Source organism: Trematomus bernacchii, unplaced genomic scaffold (assembly GCF_902827165.1).
Source record: "Trematomus bernacchii unplaced genomic scaffold, fTreBer1.1, whole genome shotgun sequence".
Taxonomy (NCBI): domain Eukaryota; kingdom Metazoa; phylum Chordata; class Actinopteri; order Perciformes; family Nototheniidae; genus Trematomus; species Trematomus bernacchii.
Genome location: NW_022987648.1, coordinates 13,967,202 through 13,992,470, shown reverse-complemented (window position 1 = coordinate 13,992,470; position 25,269 = coordinate 13,967,202). Strand labels below are relative to the sequence as shown.

General features: G+C 40.1%; 1 protein-coding gene across 2 annotated transcripts in view; it reads right to left on the bottom strand.

The window, feature by feature from the left end:
• The window catches only part of asic4a (acid-sensing (proton-gated) ion channel family member 4a), an 83,651-nt gene extending 68,537 nt beyond the window's left edge, over nt 1-15,114 (bottom strand). For both annotated transcript variants that reach the window (XM_034134438.1, XM_034134439.1), the window contains exon 1: nt 14,377-15,114. In XM_034134438.1, coding sequence (XP_033990329.1) covers nt 14,377-14,952 — 576 coding nt within the window. In that variant the 5' untranslated portion in view covers nt 14,953-15,114. The remainder of the gene's footprint in view (nt 1-14,376) is intronic.
• Nucleotides 15,115-25,269: the final 10,155 nt, after the last annotated feature.

The following is a 25,269-nucleotide window of genomic DNA, read 5'->3' as shown; positions in this document are numbered from 1 at the left end:
GATGCTACAACCAGTTATACTGTGTTTCTGTATAATATGAATGGTTTCTATAGCCATGACAACCTCATGATGGTATAAAGCGAAGGATAATTCAGGTAGGAGACTACTGAAGGCCTAGGTGGGAAATGCACGGCCCGCTACTGATCCACATTGACGCTCCTTTGAGAGTGTTTCTACCACAACAAAGGCTGCATTATCTTCATGGTTTGCACAAATGATGTGCCACCGAGTGGAAAACCGGACAATGTTGACAACCATCAACATACTCTGATTAATATCCTAAAGTAGAATTTCCCATACATGGGAATTTGTGCATAGACAAGAAACATAAATAAATAATTGCAAAGTTTAACAATGAAACTATTACAACATTTTTTATATATCTCTTGGCAAGAATGCCTGATAGGTCCTCAGTATTAAACAAATATATATATAATCATGTAAAGAGATTATCGTCCAATGAGATGTGCGTTAATGTCAAGCATATAGACAGATGTGAAAATGTAAATGTATTGTGGGACCAAGATCCAAGATGAGAACAGCAAACTCTTTTCAGGGTGTTACTACTATAAGTGACAATGAGACAATAGTTAACGAGTTCTGGTCATAATTCACATTACTAATAAGATTCATTTATTTGACGGGTCTCACGGCAGACAATAAAATAGGGCAAAAGCTAAGAAAGAAAACGCCTATTTGGGGTAAACCAGTGATTGGTTTTACTCCTTAAATACATGTGTTTGGAAATCAAATCCATGAAGAACAATGTTGTTACATCTTAATTGTGAAAAATGCACAATATTTTAGTTCTAGATATCTGTCTGTGCTACTGACGTGTATAGTCCATTTGCAGCCTCCTTTAATACCAACCATTTCTTTGTGAGCTCTCTTGTGACACCCTAGAAGATGAATAAAGCCACAGAGCACATTGAAGTGCAGCACAATCTTCTATCAGTCACCAAAATAAAGCTTGTTTTGACTTCACCCCGCAGGTGTATGTGGTGCCGGTGATGCAGGACGACAGGTCACCAAAGCTGTCCAATCAATGAGTTACCTGCCAGTCCATGTGACTACATGTTTACCCCACTTGGTGTCTAATACGTCAGTGAACCAAGAATGGACAAGAACTCAAGGACATCAATGATTTATTTGTATTCTTTTCTTGGAGACTAAAGGATCGAAACACTAGTAAAATGCAAGTCACAGCTGCTGCTCCTTGTACTGAAGGCAGAATAAGTGAGATACTGAGTATACTTAGATGTTCCTGTTAAAACAACTTAATCAAGGTTTAGTATGTCACAGTTTTTTTACACACTTTAGCAAAATGTTAAAAGATAATGTAAAAATTAGTTTTACAACTTAAATGATTCCAAATTGTAATTATTTCGTCAGTGTTAAAATTATATTTAGCTTATATGTCACTTTAATGATGCAACAAATGGTTTTATCAATGCACAGCATGGTGCACCAACCCTAGTCCATCACTGTGGTTTTTTGTGATTTTTTTTGTGTCCATGTCTTTTTGTATCAGATTCACAAACCTTTCAGGGAGTGTTCACTATGTTCCTGAGAAGAAAAACAAAACCTTTCTAACCTATCAGCAGGAAGAGAGGTCCAATATTTCTTGCTGTGAAATCTACTTGAGAATCATTTCACTAAATCCAACTATCCGAAAGCCACCTGTTCAGCCAGCCATTGAGTGCTACTGTGTGGATGGTTAATTAAATCAGTGTAATCTCTAGTTTAACCCTTATTATACTGTGGTCTTACTGCTATTATCAGCTCAGAAACATTAGAAGAGAAATAACTGAGTAATACAACTAATCCACATGCAGAACCCAACTCTATTTTAAAAAGCCTCTGAACGTGTAGTGTGACATTTTAAATTAATAAATGTTTTTGCTGATAAGAGGCGGTATTCTTGGCAGGTAATTTTTTAGTTTACAGCCCTTGGCAGTGAGTTAAAAAGTTAATTTCAGCCTCCTGCCTACATGTCTCGATGACAGGGCAGAGCAGGCAGTTTAACTTCATACAAATTCACAGTATGATTTCTTGCTCTGCATATGGTGACATGAAGATTTTCATGATAGCGCTGCGCCCTAACAAGAAACATTCCCCAGTCAGTCAGAAAGATATTATGGTATAATCAACAGCCGAAACTAAAGAGAAAACTGTCATTTCAATCGACATCCAGACTTCAGACTCCTTTTAGATCAGTTATTTGATGGAATGTAATATAACCTTAGATAAGGAAATCTATGTTTCACAATTCCAATGGGAATACTTTGTTCCATGCAAGCCTTTAACATTTACCCTAGCCATTGAATCGTGCAAAAGGCTGTTTGTACGGCTAAATTGAGGGGATGCTGTGGGAAAGTCGGGGCTGTCCAGGCAATCCAGGCGTTTCATATTTCATTCATATCTGTCAGTTATAGTCCATCACACAAAGACATCAAGGAAATCAGAGTGGATATAAAGGTGGTTTTGCTTGGTATTGTGGAGTCATGCAGGAAGAACAACCTGACATCCAAGTTTTATCTTAATAAATAGATGCTCCAAAAGGGACCGCAATGTTTACTGCAGGTTGACAATCTGAATATCTAAAATCTTCAGAATCTCTGTGAATTAGGCTTTGAATTTGTCTCCTGCAGGCGGATTAGTACCACTGTCTTTTGGGCTCTTGTCCTTTGTAGTTTACTGCTCTGCTGAACGTGTTTACTTATCCGAGGGGAGGACAATCAAGGGGAAATTGCTTGTTCATGGCGCAGATAACACAGCCTGGACACCAGCAGGAGACACTTTTGCTGAGGCCAATTTATCTCGGGAGCAAACTGTCACCAAGTTTTTCAGCGTGAGTATTCTCTAGATTACACTGTCTTCCCCGGCTGTACGGATTTCAGCAATAATCTGCAATTTTTCCTCTGTAAACTTGTCCATAGCTTTGACCAACATCTCTGCCACAACTTTCTGTAATGATGCAGCTGGTGTAATGCCTCACAACAAGCTCACAGTGCCCACAAAAGGAGGGCTTTCTAATAAAAAAGGCTGTATTTATAAAATGAACACCACAGAGAAGGCACAAACCTAAATCTCCTGCACATACAGAGAAAGGACCTCAAACGTTCCCTCTTTTCGCACCCTTTTGTCCACAAACCACCAGCGCAAGTAGTGTCTAATGAGATGCTAATCCTGGCATCTTACGCTGGTGTTCGGAGGGGTGAAGGTTTTATTTATTCAGTGGCATCTACTCTGTATACAGGCAATGTCTGTTGAGATCAGGCCATAGTCCTGCAAAACCTGCATTAGAAATAGGCATGGTTAAAGGTGACCTCTTCTGAGTATCATCGTAAGCTCCGTGAGGATCAACTCTGATTCATTTTTCACAATGTAACGGAAGAGTCCAATTCTTTAGAGGCATACTAAAGAGAACCGGCTTTCCTGTGGATATATTTAAAAGGCTATTTGAAGAGTCATATCAAAGTTCATACTAAGAATTAACTGTGATGTGTCAAACCTTTCAAAGCTCTCACCATTTCTTTTTATAGATGTTTTCCTAAGGAGACAGATGTCACGCCATAGGGCAGAGCAGCTGACTTACTCGCAAGCTGAGTCATTCAGCAAGGAAATGAAGCAAATAATGGCTTGATTTGGAACACTTGAGCAGCGAACGGCAGGTGGAAACAAGGGGGGAGACTCTAATTCTGCTCTCAAGCCAGCTGGTCCTGAAGCAGGGCTGCAGCCAATCTCACTGACCGCTCTGTTTCCCACTGAGCTGCTTCAGCCGGAGGAACTGTGCCAAGAGGTGTGGCGGCTCTCTTCAAATCACCTTTCTGCAGGCTTTACAAGGCTCTCTCTGGTTATAATCGCAACATAATCATGCCCACTACATCTATTGATCTGTTCACAGCACACTTCCACTGGAGCGGCCAAATGGTGTCCTCAGGCGAAGCTCTTGCCAAGAGAGATATGATGACACCAATTAGATTACACTGATATTCAAATACACAATGGATTTATGGCCGGTCTCAGACTTACTTGGCTTACGTTGGGGCTCTGTAATTTATCCAGTTGTCGCTTTGTCCCAAGACTCCCTCAATGTCATGCTAATTAATTATTTATCATTACCTAAACGCACTAATTAACTGTCAGTTTAAGGGCATGCTTTATGGAAGACATATTCAATCTGTCTCTGGGGATCTCTTTCATCTTAGTATACATACCAATTATTTATTAATATCCTGCTAATTCTTTTTTAGAGGAGACAAAGTGAAGGTCAGAGGAAGAAAAAAGCGCAGTGATTTGTGAGTGAAGCCAACTGACATTTATCCCTTCCTTTGGACTTTCAAGATCTGTTTAGGAAGATGCCGGTACCTCCTTTGCTTTTTCTCAAAGTGAATGCCAAGGACAGGGCGTAAACAGCGATGCCATACCTCATTACTGGTCATATTTATTCTAAAGGAGATGCCCTTATCACAGTGTTTATAATTAAATGGATGAGACCGCAATATTGAAAAGATCTGTCATTTTCTCACTCTTGGCTCCTGGGGGGAGGGGGGTTGCTTAATGGATGAGTTAGTCGTCTGTTCCAGCCATGATGCATGTTATACACTTTTCATTTTGTGGTAAGATCAGACAATCACATTTTGAGTCCGTCTAATTATAGCAGCCTCCCATGAGTTGGCATTAAACTACAGAAGCACGCAGACATCTGGTATTCAAATAATTGGCACACTTAGAAAGGGTCCGTGGCATTTTACAGATGTTCCTGTGTCAGGACACCCATTAGCTGCTTCTGAGATGACACCCGGAGTGCAAGAAACTGGAACTAGGAAATCAAACCTCCTAACTTCCAATTCTCAGACGTTAAGGGCACTTTAAATGTCATTCCTCAAAAGATCTAGAAATGTAGCATAAAAAACAATAAACAAATAAAAGAGATTCAAATTGAATCGGAGTCCTATTTGTAATTACCGGTAATGTCTTTGAAAAAGAATACATTGTGATGAAAGAAGTTTGGTTTTGTCTTGCTTCAACACTTATGACACTGACGGTTTTTTTATTTTCTAAAACGCATCACTATGAGTTGTTCTGTTAGTATACTGGTTGCTACTGTAAAGGTAAGTATTATATTTATGTATTGCTCCGATGTTAAGGGCACCTTAAATGTTATTTCTCAAAAGATGTAGAAATGTAGCATAAAAAACAACCAATTACATTAAAGTGGAATCTGAGTCTTCTGTCTTGATGCAACCCTTATAACACGACTGTTGGCGTTACCTACAATACTATGAGAGGACTTCTCTCAGCATGTAGACATACTTATTTCATAGTGCAACACATGTTGCTACTGTAATGCTCAGTGTTAGATTTACACATGAACACTGACTACAGTCGCCTTTACCGCAAAGTGCAATCAGCAATTTATGTTAAACTGACAAAAACAAACTGTAGTGTGCACTAGAATATCACCTGGAAATAACACAGTGATCAATAACGAAGCTCCAAGATATGATGAAATAAAGGTTCTTACTATTCTATGTCAATGATGCTTTACCCCAATGTGTCTCATAAATATAAGCATTTTATATGGTCTAAGGAAAATCTAGGACAGTGGGCTATTAATGGCCAAGGGACTCCTCTCCTGGGGCAACAGTGTTAATCGGAGCTATAGGTCTCCTTCCTGTTGGATCAATGTCAGCACAAATTTCAGATTGCTTTCCTGATGTGCGCCAAGTTATCTGTGATTCAACTTTAATAGGTTATTGAACGGAGGCAGCATTTAGGGAGCAGGGCCGTATTTCACATTATTGACAATCCAACGCACACAACTTTCTCATTAGCATGCATTAGGAAAACACGGAATTAATCTTGACAACACCATTGGGGAACATGACCAGAGTTACACGCTTGTTTAAACAAACACGCCTAACAGTGGCTCGGTGTCACGTGAGGAGGGGACGCAAGGATGAACGTAGGTAAATACAGCCTGACAGACGTCAAACACTGGACACAAAGCCGCTGTGCTAACTGAAGGAGAAGCATACATGAAGAGAAAGAAAAGGGATGAGCAGAGACAAGTGTATTTTTTCATAAAAATAAATCATTTAAATATTGCATAATACATGAATAATGATAAAGCAATCCACAATACATTTAAATGTTGCAAGACCTTAGTGCACCTTGGTTTCCCTCACTGTCATTTTGGATGAAATCATTGTTTTCAGCATGAATGCTTCTTTAAAGTTTTGTATTGCATAAAGGTAGTATCTCTTTTATGCAGGTCAAAAAAGGTATTTGTCATTAACCTGACCAACAAATTGGTTTCAAAGCGAAAGAATACCGTGTAATGGATATTTATCCATTTTCATTTTCTTTACAATTACACTAAAAACACATAGATATGCAGTCGAAGCTATATGCAAATGCTAGGTCCAAACGATGGGATTCATGTTGGACGTGATTCCGCTGCTTTGAACAAGCTCGTTACACTGTAATGCATTTGCTCTGACAATTCCTAACCGAAATGCAGCGCTTGGATGACAAAATGATTGGTGGCAATTCAAACTGGCTGTGCTAAATCACATGACATTTCGCTCCACATGAAGGTCAAGTGTTCTGTCAACATGGACAGAGCCTGACGACAAAGCTGCCAACATCAGGTGAAAGACATGTTACCCAAACAAGACAGGGACCTAAGATATCTGAGTTTACGAAGGGAGGTTATTGAACTGTATGCTTGTAAAAAGGTAAATTCACACTTTAGAGAGTTTTCATTGATCATGGCAGCATTGGATAGGTTTTTTTATTTCATCCAATTCAAATGATGCCATCTTATTTTACAGTCCCAATGTGTGCATTTGAAGTAGGCAACAGCACTGAATGACTAAGATATTAGATCTGGCTTCTCTATATCAAGTTCAAATTATTAGCCTGAAGTTTTGCCTCTGCACCTCGTCGGGCAGGAGCTGTAGCTCACGGCTTCTTTCTGCCACTGTTCTGCCTATTGTGGTTTTGGCTTCATCTAGAACCATGCAGTTGCCCTTGAAGAGCGGTGCTGTAAAGGCAACCTATATAAGCTGAAAATGTTAAATCTGCCATGTTGTAGGGAGTGTAAAACATAATCAGGCTCCCTCCGCAGCAAATGGCCTCAATGATGGCCAATGAGAGCTACTGACATTAGGAGGGCAATAACTTGAATTATTCAGCATTTCCTATCATAGCATATTGTTCCATAAGCTTGGTGTACATTATTAAGTAATATAGAACGTCAGAGATTTTTCGTCGTTATGAACATTACACAGGAAGAAAACATTTGTTTTCTCTATTACTGCTGACCCTGCCTTGAAGCCATTGGACAAGTCATTGCATGCATTTCCCTAGAGAAGGCTACAAGGTATGCTAAATGTAATCATACAGGAAGGCTTTTACACCACAAAGCAATATAGATTTTGACAAAATATCACACCTGTCATGACACCTTAGCATGGCTGTAGCTAACAGTAATGTAGCTCGAGAGGCAAACAGATTCAGAGAAATCATGTGCATTATGTGCAGTGTGTGTGGTAACACGCTAGCAAAAGCAGCAAGAGGCACAGGCGAGTGTGTGATATTAGATATAATTCAGAATAAGGGCCAAGTGTCCAGCCAAGCGGACAGACGAGGCCTTCATGTTCAGACTGTGCCAGGGGTAAATATTCACTTTGACATTTGTGCTGTATGCTATTTCCGATACGCTATTTCGGCTGAATTGGAGCCGACTGACATTTTCATCCTAGTAATACTTGCCACGATTCTACATTTCAAAAGTATTTAAAATATCTAATTAACACAGTGAGTAGGAACATCAAACAATATATTGTAAGTTATTTATTGAGTGGTCATCTAATACCCCTCCTAATAGTCTTGAACTAGGAGATTATTTCAGATTTCTGAGCTTTTGACCATGTCAATTTGAATGTATCTGATTTTTTTATGGCAATTTATTTACTTTAGTTTTAACCTCAATATGGAATTAAGTTAGAAAATACTTTTACACCAATCTGAATAATAACATTGGTTCAAGCTTGGCTCAGTTTATTTTTTGAAGTTTCACAAATTCTGGTAGACATTCCTGATTTAAAACAAAGTGACCACAGCTGTTTCTCTCTCTTGTTTTCTGCCAACCACAGCATCTTTATTGAAGCATGACGTTAAACTGTTGGCTAACCGCTTTTAGCTTTTTCCAGCTAGCTCTAGTTTTGTTGGCCATCCTTCTGGCATTTCTCTTGTTGAAATATTTAAAACCCTACTTGTGACAGTTGAGGTACGTTTTGAGATTGTGTTGGTTTTATATTTTAGTTGAAATTCACAAAGGGCTGCCAGAAGACGTTAAGTGCTTAGCCTTGATACATTCTGGTATGAACTCAAGTTGATCCAAAACTCTGCTCTTTGTTTTGGATCATTTCATTTGGTGGCTTAAGACCATGGTTTCAAATATGAGCTCCTCCTGTGAGTAATGCGAAACATATTCAATAGTTTTACAATGCAGTCAACCATGGGCATTTCAAATAAAGAAAATTAACAGATGAGAAAGTAAACAGATTTTGTATTGAATCAGTCAATTTCACTACTGTAGCATTTCAGTTTTCATCATCACGTTCAAATGGCTGTATTCTATTTTACAAAATGTATATCTAAATGTTGTTGGTTTTCATTTACAAAAATAACACAATTGCATTTAATACAATTACACTGTATGGTGTCTCTATTTTTTTGTCCACCTCCTGCACGTGCTATATCTGGCAAAGTAATTAAAGCGCACGAGCGAGGGGAATGAAGAAGCACGAACCCATTATGTGGCTGTGGCCTAAAAGCAAGCTTGGTTAATTTTTCAGAGGAATTTCTACTAATGTATTCAGAGGCTGGGAAACATGACAAAATAAAAGCTCGGATCGGCATCTAAAGTGTGAGCGGCTAAAGGCTTTTATAATCATATAGTGAAGGCCGAATGCTATTGATCACAAATGTAAATAAAATAATATGTGCAATGCTTTATTAATTAAAAGGGAGTTTAGGTCTACTATATTTAAAGAACAAAAGGAATACTCACTACTCAAATAATGTATTAGTTTCATTCAAAGGGTGATCACAGTATTTTCCTATATACAGTGATAATGTTTATGAGTTATTTTTTAATTATCCTGGGGAAAGGGGACGTTATTGTTGACAGTGCTGTGAGTCGGGTGTAGATGGATTTGTTTTACAGGGTCACTAAGAAAAACGACTTGAAAATGCCAAAACAATTTATTGGCCCTGTTAATGTGGAGGACATTCAATATGTAAATCAAGAAGAAAAAAAGGACCTCACGTCCATGTGATGGCCCCCTCGACCCTGCAACATGTAGACACACACTTTTCATTTGCGAGAACTAATTTAAATTCAGTCATCTCTGAGTTTGTTAAATTTCTGAGTAATCTAATCAGGCCCAAGGGTGCAATCTCTATCAAAATTCACTCTTGCTCTTTATAAAGTGGATTTTTAATTCAGAATGTGCGGTACTACATCAGAAAAACCTCTATTTTGACTTTTGGATTGACTCTAAATTTGATTTCACTTTATCAAAACACTCAATCCTCCCCATCCTCCACGCGGAAAAAGCTGTGAGTCATCTCGTGTTGCTCGATAATTTCTGCGCCCTTTAGAAAAAAAGGTAGACAGTGTATATTGATTGATTTGGGCTGGATATAAGCTAAAACAAACAGATATCTTGTTCCAAAGATCAAATTCTTCCCCCAACTCGCAGCATTAACAAATGCAGCTGAGACTTGGCCCAAAACACAGGCACAAGATAATTAGTCACACCGAGCTTGGAGTAGGAAGGGCAGGGAAGCAATCTGACTGAAGGATGTATTGATCCTGCAGAGAGGGAGGGGCGCACAGTCAGGAGTCATGATCAATCTTACGAGCCCACTCTCTCAATCCGTGATGAAACCTGCGTGTGTTGAACAGGGAAGTGTTCTATCTGCACTCTAAATACACATGTTTGCGTGTGTGTGTGTGTGTGTGTGTGAAGCCACATTAACACTCCCAACAGCTCGGTGTATGACTTGTCAGAACGAGACAAATGTCTGTGTGAGTAAAAGACTCCCAGGGGTTAGAGGAGGGGGGGGGGGGGGTTTAGAGGTACCACAACATCGGAGGCCTTTATCGTCGAGTTAAAAGCCATCCCTGAGCCGGAGATTTCTCCCCCCATCAAACCGAGCGCTCCAAACCGTGGGCTTTTAAAACCAGCTCAGGGAGTGATCGAAGAGGTAAATCTCCCCAAATATAAACTGTTTGCATATTGGTGTTATCCAGTGACTGGTCACAGGTGGGTTTCATCTGATTAGACAGTGGTGATGCATATCAGGAGGTGCAGTCGACCAATTGCACCGTAATTCATCTTCCTCTGAGCGGAGGAGGAGGAGGAGTGCAGCGGGAATATGGTGGGTTGAAAAAGCAGGATCCTCTTTTTAGCTTCCAAACATATTGGATCAATTTTCATTTATTTGTTTTTGCATTTTGAGAGAAAATAAATAGAAAAAGAGTGTGTATTTGTTTTTTGGGTTGTGGGGATGTAATAACGGCCTCCAAGGTTGGGTGTGTGGATCCGATATCACACAGCATGCTAAGCTGCGGGGACACCCACAGCGGCGGAACTGTAGACGGCTAATTGACAGGCTGTTGGAGCCGGAGTCGGTCGAGATAGCGGGTCACTTTCACGCTTCCACTCCTCGCTCTCCACCAGGGGGAAGGCGGGAAGCTAGGTGAACGTCTGCGTGGGTGTACTAAGTTAAGGGGTGTGTGCAGATGTTAGACCCAGCCGGGAAGTGCGTGTCAATCTCACAGTAGAGAGCACATTTTCACACATTTTCACAAACACATATATGGAACTGAGAATGATCCCCAGGCTTTGGAGCAGGATGCACAGACAACGCCAACAGGATGTTCTTCTTGTGGTTACGGCGGCAATCAAACTCAAGTATCTATCCACAGATGCTCTGAAACCACACACCGAGAAGCGGAACGACAAGTGGTGTGACCTTCAGCACCGTAGGAAAATGTTAAAACTTGTTGTGCAATAAAAATATGGGGTTGTACCAGACATGTTTTACTTTTAGTGATTTATCTCTTTATGATTGCACCTCAAAGTCCTAAAATGTACATTGCAGGTAGACATGATTCACACACACCACACTGCGCTGCTCTCCTCATACTCATTATTCTAGGTTTAAGCGCAATTGTGGCCACAGCTTTTTTATTAATTTTCTTAATCAGGCTGCAAATATGTTCCTTTGCGCTTTTCTTTTTTTCTAATCAACCACACAAGGGCAGTGCACTTATTGAGATCAACTCACAATGATGTCTCTTGTGTGCCATTTGTTCACAGTATTGATATACATTTATGTGGTTTAAGATTTCATCCCAGTGTGAAGGATAGGACAAACGAGGGGGGGAGGGGGGTGATCATCATCTATGGCTTAGACTATTAAACTTACAATTATCTATAAACACACAAGAGGGGCTTCCGTCAGTGTAATGACAGATTGCAGGTTGAGTGCTCCTCAGCGCTGTCCCGTTAACCCAGGTTTTTATAGCTCACCTCGGATGCCACCCTTATAACTGTTTAGTTATCTCCATGAATATATGCAGAAGGAATCTGTCCTTGCTGAGAGCAAAATCTGATAATGCAGCAGCAAACACAGCTGAGCGTCAGAGCAAACCAATTCAGAGCTGTGTTTAAAAAAAGCCAAAGGGCTCGCTGCTCATCTCTGCGACAGCACAACACAATAGATGAACAATTATTCAGAGTTAGACTGGAAGAGAAATAATCTATTTATTCATGGCTTGTTGAATCAGCTTTATCTTCTGTGATTAATCCAAGTCAATAATGTAATCTTTAATTATAAAGAATGGCCTTATTACATACGTCAAATAATCACGCCGGTCCACGATGCTGGGAAGGGGAAAACAAATTCCTCTGCTATGTGATTATGTATTTTCTTGCCATAAATTAGAGCAGCAAGACAACTGTGTTCGCGCCCTGAGACTTGTATTTATTTAAATCTTCTGAGCAGTGAATGCAGAGAAGCCAATTAATGATTTTCTGCAATAAACTAATAACCTGAAATGGGAGGGAAAAATATTCACACCATGGATGTTTTTTAATGTTCAAGTATTTTAGAGCACACATTTGGGACAGTAAGTTTTGCATTTACGATAAACTAAATTCTAGGCGCTTACTTTAAATTATTGGGGAATAAAAGACTATTCCACTACACTAGTCTCTTTACAGTAGAAGCTTAAATGTCAGAAAATATTTCAATTATAATTCATCATGCAATTTTCCCGAGAGACCCCTATCCAAGTAGTTATTGCCAAAATGAAACATCTGGAGCTGCGAGAATGATCAATCGGATAAAAAACAAATTACAATAAGCCGATTCCAGAAGGAGGGCCCCATGAGAGGACAAATAACGACCGATGCGTGCGGGAGACTTTCATATGTGCGTGCATGTGGCTCTGTTCTTGCATGTGATTAATGGCACACCACCTGTAATAATGGCTTTCCTTGCTGCAACAAATGATGGCCGATTTGTAGACATAAAATACACACTAACACGAGCAATGCGTGTGACCCACAGATCCCAGACATTTCTCCCCATGCACTCCCAGTTTTGTCCTCCACCAGGACTCGGACTAAGTGATTTGTCATGCGTGGAGGCAGCAAGTAGCCTGAAACAAATCGAACTGACAGTCCCCGAAAAATGCAGATCACATAGCCGACAGAGAGGAAACTGCAGCTTGGGAACTTTCAACAGGATCTTAATCTGTGAGGAAGTCACCCAGTGTCCAAAGAGAGCTACACGTCGCATCACAGACTGACAGGGGACAGACATTTCCTGGATGTGAGAATTGTCTGCTAATTAATGTACTCTGGGAAGAATGAGCGCCAAAGTGTCAGACGACATCGCCGTCAAACGTGCTACAAGCACATTTTAAACTTTTAGAGCCATGTCGTTGCTCAGACTGAATTTAGTCAAACTTTTAAGCTCCTCCGAGGAGACATTTTCTTTTGCCTGATAGAACAAATGAGAAATCCTTTTGTTACATCACAGGAAATGTTGCGTCTCCATGTGAAGGGCTGCCGTAAAGACAAGAAGGAAAAAATAAATACGCTGTTAGAGAGACCAAATGAGAATGATGTTATTATTTCTTTGGTGTAATTTGGCACCCCTGTGATAAGACAGAATCTTAAGGTCTCAGGAAGGTGAGCGAATCAATGTTCAACATACCCTATTAAGACTTGACACCTGCACTTTATCATCACTAAAGCAATTGCATATTCCTGTTCCTGCAGGAGAGATGGGGAAATCCATCTCCTGCAAGGACAGTGCCTTTAATAAATAGTGCACAGAACACGGGCACAAACTCTCCCTCTTTCACCTGACCCCCCCGCCCCCCCTTTCTTCCTCTCTCTCCATCTCACACACGGAAATTGTTTTATTCCTTTTAGTCAATCTTGCTAATGCAAAAATCATGTATGTCTGTCTTTAAATATTTAATCCTAACAGCAGCAAGATTGAAATACAACGTTGAAGAAGCATTACTCCTTCCACCCTGAAAGGTACAAGAGAGAGAGAGAGAGAGAGAGAGAGAGAGAGAGAGAGAGAGAGAGAGAGAGAGAGAGAGAGAGAGAGAGAGAGAGAGAGAGAGAGAGAGGGGGGGGCGAGGCAGCTGCTCTGCAATGTCAGAAAGAGAGAGTGGTAGCGACAGGGGGAGATGGAAAAGCGGGGATGAAGGGACCCGTTTTTTTTCCATTACTATTTTGTTGCCACGCACTCCCAGCTACCGGAGTTGGAGGCAGCATTAAGGCACAGTTTGCCTTGGAAAAGTATACAACCACATACGACATCTCTCAGTTTCTCTTCTCCGGGAGCAGCCTTTGTTCTTTTGACAGAACAGGCTCAAACACACGGCTGGAGAGAAGCACTGTTGCTGCCTGGAACTTAGTGAGAAGAAACACAGCTCCATGACTGAGCCAAAGTGATGAATCTTGCATGCAGAAATGTATCGTGGGGACCACATGGCCCCTGGAGAGGAGCGCACGCACAAAGAGAATTAAAATTCCTCTCGCCTTCAAGTATTCATTTTGCCTTCATGTTTATTGGTAGTTTTGTATGAACAAAAGAAGTCTAGTAAAGTTACATTTGTATGATTCCCCAGAATGTATAGATGTGTATTTTACTTTACTTATTTATTACAAAAAGTTTTGATGAAACCAATAAATGGTGATGAAGTCTTTAATATGATAAGAGTCTGGCATAGGCTTAACTTTGAGAAACTTTTTCACTCACCACAGAGAAGTCCTCCGCAGAGCAGTTCTGTCCACTGAAGTTGCAGCTCTTGAGCATCTCATCTAACTGATGTCCTGTCCTGTTGAAGATGTCCTGCATGTCAGGGGCAGGATACATTAAATCATGGGGTTTGTGGCCATCCTTGTTTTTAGGGGGCAGCCCCGTCAAGTTAGCCAGGTGGTAGATGTCGGCGTCAGAGAGTGCGGAGAAGCGGAAGCGGTTGATGTTGCAGATGGTCACGGCGGGGAAAACCATCTCCGGGGTCGCTTCTTCATTCAGAGATGTGATGTGAGGGTGCTCCAGGTAAGAGATGGCACACTTGGCTGCGTGGTATAGAAAAAGCGCCAGGGAAGTCAAAAAGGCGAGAGCCCAGAGAGTCTGCCGGATGCCCAGGCGACCAGAGACAAAGATGTGATTAATCCCATGGAGAGAGCTGGAGTTGGCAAACCCAGCCAAGTCCTTAACCGGAGGTGTGCAGCTCTCCTCGATCAGGCTTTCCTTGTCCCCATCCTGCTTGTTTTTCTGCTTCTCATCCTCCTCTGCAAATTTGATTTTGCAAACAAATTCGATAGGCATGGGGGCAGCCAGGTCTGCGTTTAGGGTTTTGTTTTTGATGGCAGCTTTCAGCCCTGAACCACTTCCCTCCTACTTCCTGGGCTTTTATCCTCTGAGCAGGGAACAACTACAGAAAGATGAGGAAAAGAGAGGAGAGAGTTTGCTGCTGCTGCTGCTGCTGCTGCCTCTGCTGTGTCTGATAGTGCTGCTGCTTCTGCCGCCGCGGCTCCTAGTGACTCGAGCGCTGATGTTGCTGCTGCTGCTGCTGTGCTGCTACTGCTCTGACTGCTTGTCTCACTACTTGATCAGCTCACACAGTCTCGCTTATCAGCAGTAATACAGCTGTCAAATAAAAAAAACACCCTTGCACACTGCAAGACCCATAGATGAAAATGCAGCGTTTTCAGTCGGACTAAAATAGGCACAGGGTACTTAATAATTCATGAGAAGGTAACATTGTGATTATTTCCTCCTCACTGGCGCGAGTCGTAACTTCCCCCGGTCATCCCAGCGCTTCCCGCAGACTGCCCTGCCCCCCCCCCCCCCCCCCCCCCCCCCCCCCCTCCCCCCTCCTGCATAATCCACTTGTTTGGACGCGCTTCCACTTCTTGACCTGAATAAAGTTGGTGTCAAAGGTTGTGCTGCTGAACATCCGGTGTTTGACGTGCAGGGGGTCAGCGCATTTTAAAAGCCACCCCCAATAAGGTCTCTAGAGAATGCCTAATTGAAACAATAATGAGGGGCGCGAGAAGTGGAATCGAGCACAAGGGACTGCTGGCAATCAATCTTGTCAACAAAAAAGTAGAAGACTATTGATCGAGGGAACGTGTCTGTCAGAGATTAAGAGAGGCAGTGCAGCGGTGTTTTCTTATCAGGAACTAATGGGAGCATCACAGTAACGTGCACGCATTTGAATTAGTGAATGCCTCTTGATCTGCACCCCGACGTTGCTGAAGATGTTGAAATAAAGTATTGATCTGACTCCGGCCCCATCCTTTAAAATGTGCGTCTTAGTGCTGTTAATGGCTCTTTTCCAAGTTGCCAAACAAAATTATGCAAATGCAAGGCAGAAAAGTGAGAGCCCTAATGCATGTTATTCCCCTTTAAATGGAATTAGTCATGCGGGTCACATTCACATCACAAGGGGCTGAGACCTCTAGAGAAAAGGCATATTTAAAAGTGAATTCAAGCGCTACACACACACACACACACACGAACACACACGAACACACACACACACACATATACCAATTAAAACCCGAGAGACGATCAGAAATATGAGATCACTTAAAAGAGTGCAGAATGTATAAGGGTCCAAAATAAATCTCTCTTGATGGTTTGGTAAATAAAAGGAAATGTATGTCATTCTCAATCACTAAATAAAAAATACAATATAAGAATACGTTGATTTGAATGAAATACAATGTTTGTAATTAATCTTTTGTCTCAAGGATTATCTTCAGGAACAAAACAAATATGTCCCTACTACCCATCTTCCTTTACATTTGTTTTTCATAGCAGTGACTCAGACATTTGATTTTTATACCTTTGTTTTATAGGTGTGTGTTTTTGATGGTGTGTTGTTCTGCTAGATAAACAGAGATATCTAGGATATTGCCTTTACCTCATGGAAGTGAAGCGCCCATGGTTTAGCTATGCCTCTGGCAGGCACTGAGGTCTGCTAACCACAGAGTGTTTTATGTAGTCACTCCCAGAGGATGCTAGGCTTATTTACAGTCTCACAGAGGAAATGAAAGCTCACAGTCCACGCCATGACTAAATACCAAATGTGAATAAAAAACACGCAGGCACATCTGGCACATGAAAACCATTCAAGGAGTGCATGGCATTATGTTTGTTTGTCAGAGCCAATAACACTCTAAATCCCAGGCCTGTTTTGTGTTTGGTGCCCTAAAAATGAGATTCAATGGATTAAATGTCGCTGACCTTCAAGTTATTTTCCACACTGTCTCATTTTGCAGGAACATTTACAATACACATACTTTAGCAAGGTTTATATGTAGGGCTTCAAGGTCACTTCTGACAACCTTATAAGTAGTATGAATTCAAATCTAATGCAGTGTATCAATGCCATGTTCTGAGTGCTTTCATTCTTTTACATTACAAGGCTCCTCTGTGAATGAAAATGCTCTTGAGAGGACTAACATTGGTTGGAGTAGTTGGAGATGCCCTCCCTAAAAGAAAAGGCTGAAAGTTTCATCATGTCGTCCAAAAGCTCCACCTACAGTATTGGACATTTCTGTGGTCTTTCATGTAAAATGCACTACGGACATTTAATAAATAATCAACTCACTGTCCAAAAAATGTAAGAATGATGGTTTAGGGCAGAGACATCTAACCGAAATTAACCGAGTAACATCAATCAATTTTCTTTGTTTTTAGGTATTTTCACAAATAAAGTAATATACATTTAAACCTGAATCTAAGAAATGGTATAATTCAGTAACACTACAGGGGAGGATAGAACAATAGAAATAAACTACAGAGCTTCACATTAAAAGAAAATATATCAATAAACAGCCACGGAGCCCTGTCCTGAACGATGTATCAGAACTAAACCCCCTGAAACAGGGAATATTTTAGGTTAGGGGGACTTAATGTAGACCCTGGTTCCTCTAATCAGGACACGAAAAGGTTCCTTTTATAAACATGGAACACGACAGACATAACTGCAAATGTACCTGATTTGTAAAATTGTAATTATATAATGCACACATCAAACGATATATTCAAGATACGGGAACACACACACTTTGTGTTTATACTGAACTTTTTAGAGGGGTGATTCAAGGGAATCACAGGAATGTGATCAAAGCATGGATGTATAAAGACAACTGGATATAGAGTCTGAGGCAGGGCTCCAGCCATTCCCTGTGAGAGTTACTCAGTGACGAATGAAGCCCAGAAAGGAGCGACTGTAGATTCAGAAACTATCCACTCCATCCGGGGCCTTTTGCTTATAAAGCATGCGCACTTGAGTTTGTTCGTGCTGGGTAGTTTATTTACCTTATTGATGAGCTCTTGCTGATTTACAGACATCTCTGTCCCAATGTAAGTCAATGGGAAAAAGTATTTAGGGCCTTACGTCACAGAAGTTGTCGTACAACTGTTTAGCATCTAGGGCAATTCCAAAAATCAGCTTCAACGGCAGGCATGTGGTCTTGGATAAAACATAACTTCAGAAAAAAATGTAAATGGAGGCTTATCATTGTGTTGTTGTCTAAATAAAAGATGCATTTACATGCTACTGAATGTTCTTCATGCAAACTGTCCACCTGGCTCAGGAGACACAAGTTATATTTCTGGTTTCCATGTTTTTCTTCCGCTCATGTACCCCACATTCGATGTTTTCAAGTCTTGCTATAATTGGCTCTTGCGGGTTTCTGCTCAATATTCTATCATTGTTCCTTTTCAAACCACAGGATTTCAAGCGCTTGATTTGGAACCTTTGCTTTATAAAAGGCAGCTCAAAGCAACAAGTGCAGCATCAGCCAAGAAACCAACTCTGCACTATACTCCTGAAGACTAATATCATATACCCATGTCAGATGGATAGCATTGTTTCAATAGAACATAAAATATGTATTTGTATTCCATAGGCAGAGTTGGGTGGAACGCGTTAAAATGCGATCAAAGTAATATGTAATATATTACTTTTTTTTTAGTAACGACCCCATCTCTGTCCATAGGAGTAGTAAGTTGGTACTTAATATGGTGAGGTGTGCAGAGTGTTTAAAAACAATGAAAGGAGGAACTTTAAGAAGAATTCTGACTTCTGTTTCTATGGCAATGAATGCGTTCCACATCAATTAAGAGTCAAAAGTGTGTTTCCTGCGGGTTCCTTTTTTTACAATATGAGGGAAAGGGTGCTCGTGGCAACATTTTGATGGATGTTTGTGACTGTGAAAGTTGAGGTACTGAGGACACTTTCCATATTTTTCTACTTAAAAACACAGCGTCTCTGAAAGCGAGCACGCTAATAATAAAACAGCAGATCTGATGTGTAGTGCCACACTAGCAGATCTTTTTTTTTTTACCCAAAATATGCTTACTATCTTTACATTTTATGTTAAAATGCATGTGTTAACGATTTTACTTGACAATATTTAACTGATTAGATAGTTGTTCCAAAGGTATGTCAACAAATATGGATTAAATGTGTGCTGATTTTATCGTAGAAAAGCCACATGTCTCCAACAGTCTTGAAATTGTTCCAAAGATAGATTCAATTGGATTATCTTAAGAAACGTGTGTTGCTTAAGGCAGGTTTGTACATTTAGTGGATCTTTAATGACATTACATGAAATGAGTCACAGATAATGTCACATATAAAAGAGATATCATGAAAGGTGCTTTAACTGCAGAAGGTATTTATTGATGATGAGCTGGTTACGTGTTAGCTCGAACATTGAACTGCAATGAGATCAAATGCAGGGAAATATCTATCAATATTTAATCACTACTTCGAGCTTTCTTTGTGCGCATGTCCTTCAAAAAGCAGCTGACAGAGATATTTTAAATCATCAATAAACACTGCAGTTACAACTTTGAATGTGAATAACAAATGACATTAAAACTGTCAGCATTCAATTATTAGTAGAGCTATCTATGCGCTGCAACTCGTTCCTGAAGGTGCAGCTAGGAGATAGGCCTGGTCACTGATAGATTTGACGTTCGCTTCCCACAGATTTGGTGCAGACAGCTGAACTTTCAGACGTGCATGTGTGTGATTTTTATTTGACAGGTATTAATGTGTTGATAACAAATAATGAAGACTCGATGCCACAGAGGCTGCTGCCACCTCAGCACTAACACATGCGGGTATCTGCGGTCAACAGAGAACCTGGCTCTGTGGAACCGGCAGGGGAAATGTCATATTTGCATAAAAGCCACAAAATATTGTATTTCTTGTTTTTCTCGATGTTTCATATTTGAAGGTGCAGAGGCTGCAGACAGAAGGCTGATATTTGCTCTTTTTTTCCATGAGCTAACATAAGAGACTGAGCTCAGCGCACTGAGAGGAAACTTTTGATTGACCCGTTGCTCTCTAATGAGAAAATGTACTGAAGGCTAATTGGGTGAATAAAGTCAATAATGTCTTTGTTTATAAAGCCATTTATTGTTCCCTTCCTCTTCTCCTGGATCTGCATTTGATAACTAGATCCAGCTTTTGCATGGACTTTTGGGGTTGAAAGCCCATATTAAAACAGTGCCCTTTTTTTCATATTCAACTTCTCCTATGAAAATGAATGTAATGGTTTCACCTAAATATATTGTATTGCTTTGCTTGCATGTACCTGCTTTGGGTAGAGCTTTGTTTACTGGAGGCTTTTCAGTATAAACATGTTGTGAAGTGTCTTAGCCTCAGTTGCTAGAGCTACAATTAACACAAAAAGTCTTATTTACAATACATGTACTATATACACCAATAGTGCATATATAAGAGTGCTGCACATGCAAAGAGATCTTTATGACATACATGGAAGTGCCCACCAACACAATCCCACTGAGCTCACCGCTCGATGGTTATATCTGGAGCAAAACCAGAACAAAGATCAGACTTCACTAAGCAGCTGATGACAGCCAGTCTCAATGCAGACCTGTCAGTCACATTTCAAAGGAGCATGTATAATGACAGGATGACAAGTAATGGCCACGTCCAATGTGTTACAGCGTGATGCAGGAATTACATATTGTTAAGACTAACCCAAAAGTTAGCATCGTACTGGTTTGTCGCCAAAAATACAATTTTCTGTTCGATTCCATCCCTTATAATTAATATTAACTTCCAGACGAGGGAACAGGAAGTGCAATAATGCCAACTCAATCGTGGATTCAAGAACTTATTCCTGGGCTTTCATTTGTGAAACTATTTGCATTTTCCCCATGCTTATTTAGTTTTTTCATTACAAAGAGAACACAGACCCCAACATTTCACATGCAGCTGCCAAAATTATTGTTCTCCTGCTTTCACCAATAACACGTAACAGACCGCCCGCTAGACATCCCTGCTGCTTTATAGTCCTCCCTTTAGCTGTAGTTACAGAACAATCCGGAGGGCTGGCTTCACTGTACATTGCTGAAATCATTCCACTACCTACATCAAGGGACTATAGGTCCGCTTTAATGTCTATTAGTATAGTGTAGTGTGTATAAAGTGAATTTATGTGCTCTGTGTCCTGCTAAGTCGATCTATCTATTTATATATACTACGGTAAGTGTAAGTAGTGTGTGGCAAACTGAGTGCATTTCCTATATTATAAATGAATAAGAAATGTTTAAAACAAAATTAACATTTCATTTGTATGGTAATATATGTGACCATGAATGCCACAAAGTGGTTTCATGGTTGTTCAGCGCTGCTTGGCTGTGTTCCCCTCAGTGCAGATGGTTAGTGAACATCATGGCTTTCTATCCAGGTCATGTGGATGACACAGTGTTTACTTTCTACATAAGCCAAGAGCATATGTAATTATCAATGTAGTGTTATGAAGATAAAAGACAATTTACAGTGTGAGTATAAGACTGAACATATTATTTTGTAATCATAGTTATCTTTGAAACACAATGACCGTTTTTTTGGCAAGCAAAAGTGATGAAATATAACTGGCTACCAACTAGGGGTTTTAATAATTGAGGAAAATATTTAAAGTAAAAAACATATGCAAACCGAAAAGTTGTTTATATTAAACAATGGCACCTGACATGGCTCAACACATGGAGAGACATAATGATTAAAGTGCTTGTTCAAACTACATATGATCTATACCTTCAAATAAGAAGAAGAAGAAGAAGAAGAAGAAGAAGAAGAAGAAGGAGAGTAGAAGGAGAAGAAAAACACTGACTAGAGAGAAAAACTAAATGAACATGTGAGGATATAGACCTCTTTTTGCTGTGTTAACTATAGTGGTGTTGTTTAGATTTGGCTAGGTCAGAGCTATAGAATACTTAATCATTCATCTTGGCATGAGAAGCCGGTAATTATTGTGTTTTGTGCCAAAAAAATAACATATTGTGCATCCCAATGCAAGCCCCTACAATCTAAATGTGTACATTTGTGTTTTGGGATTAGCCTAATTCTACTGTTAAACTACAGGAGGGAATGTTGAGGCTTTCCCTCACCACTTTATTACAAATTCAGAACCCTTTTTACAGTAGTTTTAATCACTATGACAATGCTGAAAGGACTGGTGTAGCTTGCTAGGTATCATATCAGCTTTCATTAATGCTGAGACTGGACATGGTGTGGTCCAGTAGCTTGGTTCAGGCTTGGCGAGCACAAATTCTGCTAGCATGTTATAATAGCAGATGAAAGTCAGAGGTTCCACTGCCCAATAAGTGCTCTCATTATTAAAGGTTGCACTATCTTTTGATGGCCCATATGGGTACTCATTTTTCTGCATATGTAAGGACACACTGCCCAAAGGGGAGAGAAAAATATGGGAAGCTTGTGCAGTGGACTGAGGAATTGCCATGCTTTGCACATGAGCGCAAAGAGCAGGGTTCAGTGAAATTCTTTTTCATTGCCCTGAGGACCACTTCTCTTCAAGTCCACACACAGCACGCTGCTTCATGCGGCAATGTATCATATTACTCATACACACCCTCAATATCTGTATGCAAAAACAGAGAAAAAAAGTAAACACTGAACGTGACCCCTGTGTCAGAGGTGCTAGAGGTAGAGAAACTGGGCATATACCATAACTTCTCCGGAGACCTAAAATATGTGCCAGAACATGCAGAGGGTTACATTTGGCATCAATGTGTCTTGTTCCTGTTGCCTGATGAATGTCAATATTTTCTACAGAACACCTTGCAATTACATTTCTACAAGAACAAAAAAATGGAAGTACTGTACATGTGAAATTATTGATCTAAGAAGAGAATTTCTAAAAGTTGGCTGTTAAAAAAGGCCACCCAATAATCCACTTGCGAAAAAGTGAGGATCTGCCTTCACAGCTGAAGGTCAGAGCAGCAGAGCAGGTAGCTGAGGCGAGACTTTGCTGCCTGCTCCCGAGTGCACTTTTTAGTTCTCAAAACTGATCCTGCATGAAATATGAAATAAATGTCCTTTTTCCTATAATCAAGTGGAACAAAAGCTAAATGTCACCAGTTGAATCTTTTCTGAACAAAAAATCCATTCATGTGAAACATCTACAATATACGTAGTTTATTATAAATAACACACTCCTTACAGCCTCTTAATGAAAAAAAATAACTCTTTGAGAGGTCATGTTGTGAGGTGGGGAGAGAAAACAATTGTAACTATAAAGGAGCATTAAGTATAGACCTGGAGTGACGTTGTTATTAGCTAGCAAACCAGTAGAAACAAAGCTCTACTATTAGCAACTCTGAATAGGGATGGGTATCGTTAAGATTTTAACGGTACTACTACTCTTACCGATACTGCTTATCGATCCAGTACTTTAACAGTATTTTAATTGGTTCTTTTTGTTATTTTTAAGGGAAAAACTAAACAAATTGAAAACAGAATAAACATTGCTTTATTTTATGTAAAATAAATATGTTATGTAACAAATCATTATAGACTAATGTGATGATGGAAATGCAAAACAAATACAATCAAGTACTGTACTTAAGTACAATTCTGAGGTACTTGTACTTTACTTGAGTATTTACATTTTTTACTTTGTACTTCAACTCCATTATTATAGGTAAATCGTGTACTTTTACTCCACCACATTTATTTTATACTTTCATTGTGAAATATAACCAACCGACCACATCTGGCAATCAGAACTGTAGTTGCAGACACAAACCCATGAATGGTACAAAATGAGTCTTAGAGTTGTCGGAAGGCACATTTTCCAACGTTGCAGTAGCTAGGCTGGCTGTTTCCTCCTGCTAATGGTCTTGGTGCAGGGCTATAACCTCACTGCTCCATCCCCAACTCTCTGCACTTAATGCAGAGAAAAAGGAGTGGTGTCATTCCACTGTCACAAAAAAAGTCTCAATAAGGTGAAACATGGACTGCTGAACTTGACCTATACTAAAGCTGAAAGCTTTGCTGAGCTTTCGCCTAGCCTGATCGATTCACATGCTCACTCCTGAAGCTACATGGCTCAATTCGTTTGTCCATATGATGATCATTTCTCCCCAGAACAGTTGTGACTGCCATAAGTGTAGTACATTGGATATGATGTCTTTGCATTCAGAATGCAAAAGTGTATTGTAATTATTGTTAAGAGGGCTTTGTAGAGAAGCATGTGATTACAGGGAGTGATGAGGTTACACTATTATCATCATCTACCTGTTAGCATCTGATATCTTGATGCTGAGTGGGGACCTCATTACTGGACAGATGCTGACTTGTTATTCTGCTCACAGCTTGTCAGTGCAGGACAGATGGGATGGGGGGGGGGGGGGGGGGAATGGGAAGCCTGGGAGGTACCGCTGACCCTCTTCCCTTCCTCATCAGCTGAACCAACAACATGCCACACGCATCACGGGCCTGACCCATCCTCTGCTCTGACAGAAGCTCACCTGCCCTCAAGCCCCCCAAAAACAACAAGGAGCGCTCCCCTGCCAGCTGCGGCTAACAGCCTGCACCACCGGCCCGCTGAAGCCTGAACAAACTCTCCCCTAGCCACCGGGAGACTTCCTGTTCATTAGGGCACTGACATTTTATACACAATGGCATAAATAGGTAATGTTAGGGAACAAAATGTTCTGTGAGAGAAACAAAAAGGCTATCTCAGATGGAAAATACTGAGATGATTCTTTGTAGTAGTAATAATAATAATACAAGTTGAAATATAAACAAGATTACATAAATTAAATGGTTGGAAAGAATACTATGGAATAGGAAACAGACGAAAGAGTCTTTATTCTAAGGAAGATAACGATAGTTTACACATGGCCAGGCATTAGGTTTGTCAAATAGTAATGAAACAGGGTTAAATCATGACCGTTACTCAATAAAATAACATTAAGACAAAACAAAACAATGATGCCTTAGACTGCAAATGTATTATTTGTTTTTAAAGCGCTTGGTAAATTAAATGAATGGGGTACTCCAGCATTTTAGGATTGTACATCCATAAAGTTGGGCAACTCACATTAGGAAGGTCAAAATGGTCAAGAGTAAAGAAACAAAACCTCCAAAATAAGTATTTCTCGTTATTTGACTAAACTGTTTCTTTCATTCTAAATCATGTGTCTTGGATATCAAATGAGACAAAAATGTTTCAAGGCTGATTTGTGCTTTCAATAACAATCAAACTGAACTTTACCTGGAATAATTGTAATAGTCGTTTAAAATGTAGATAGGTTTCATAAAGGAACCCATCCTGGGAC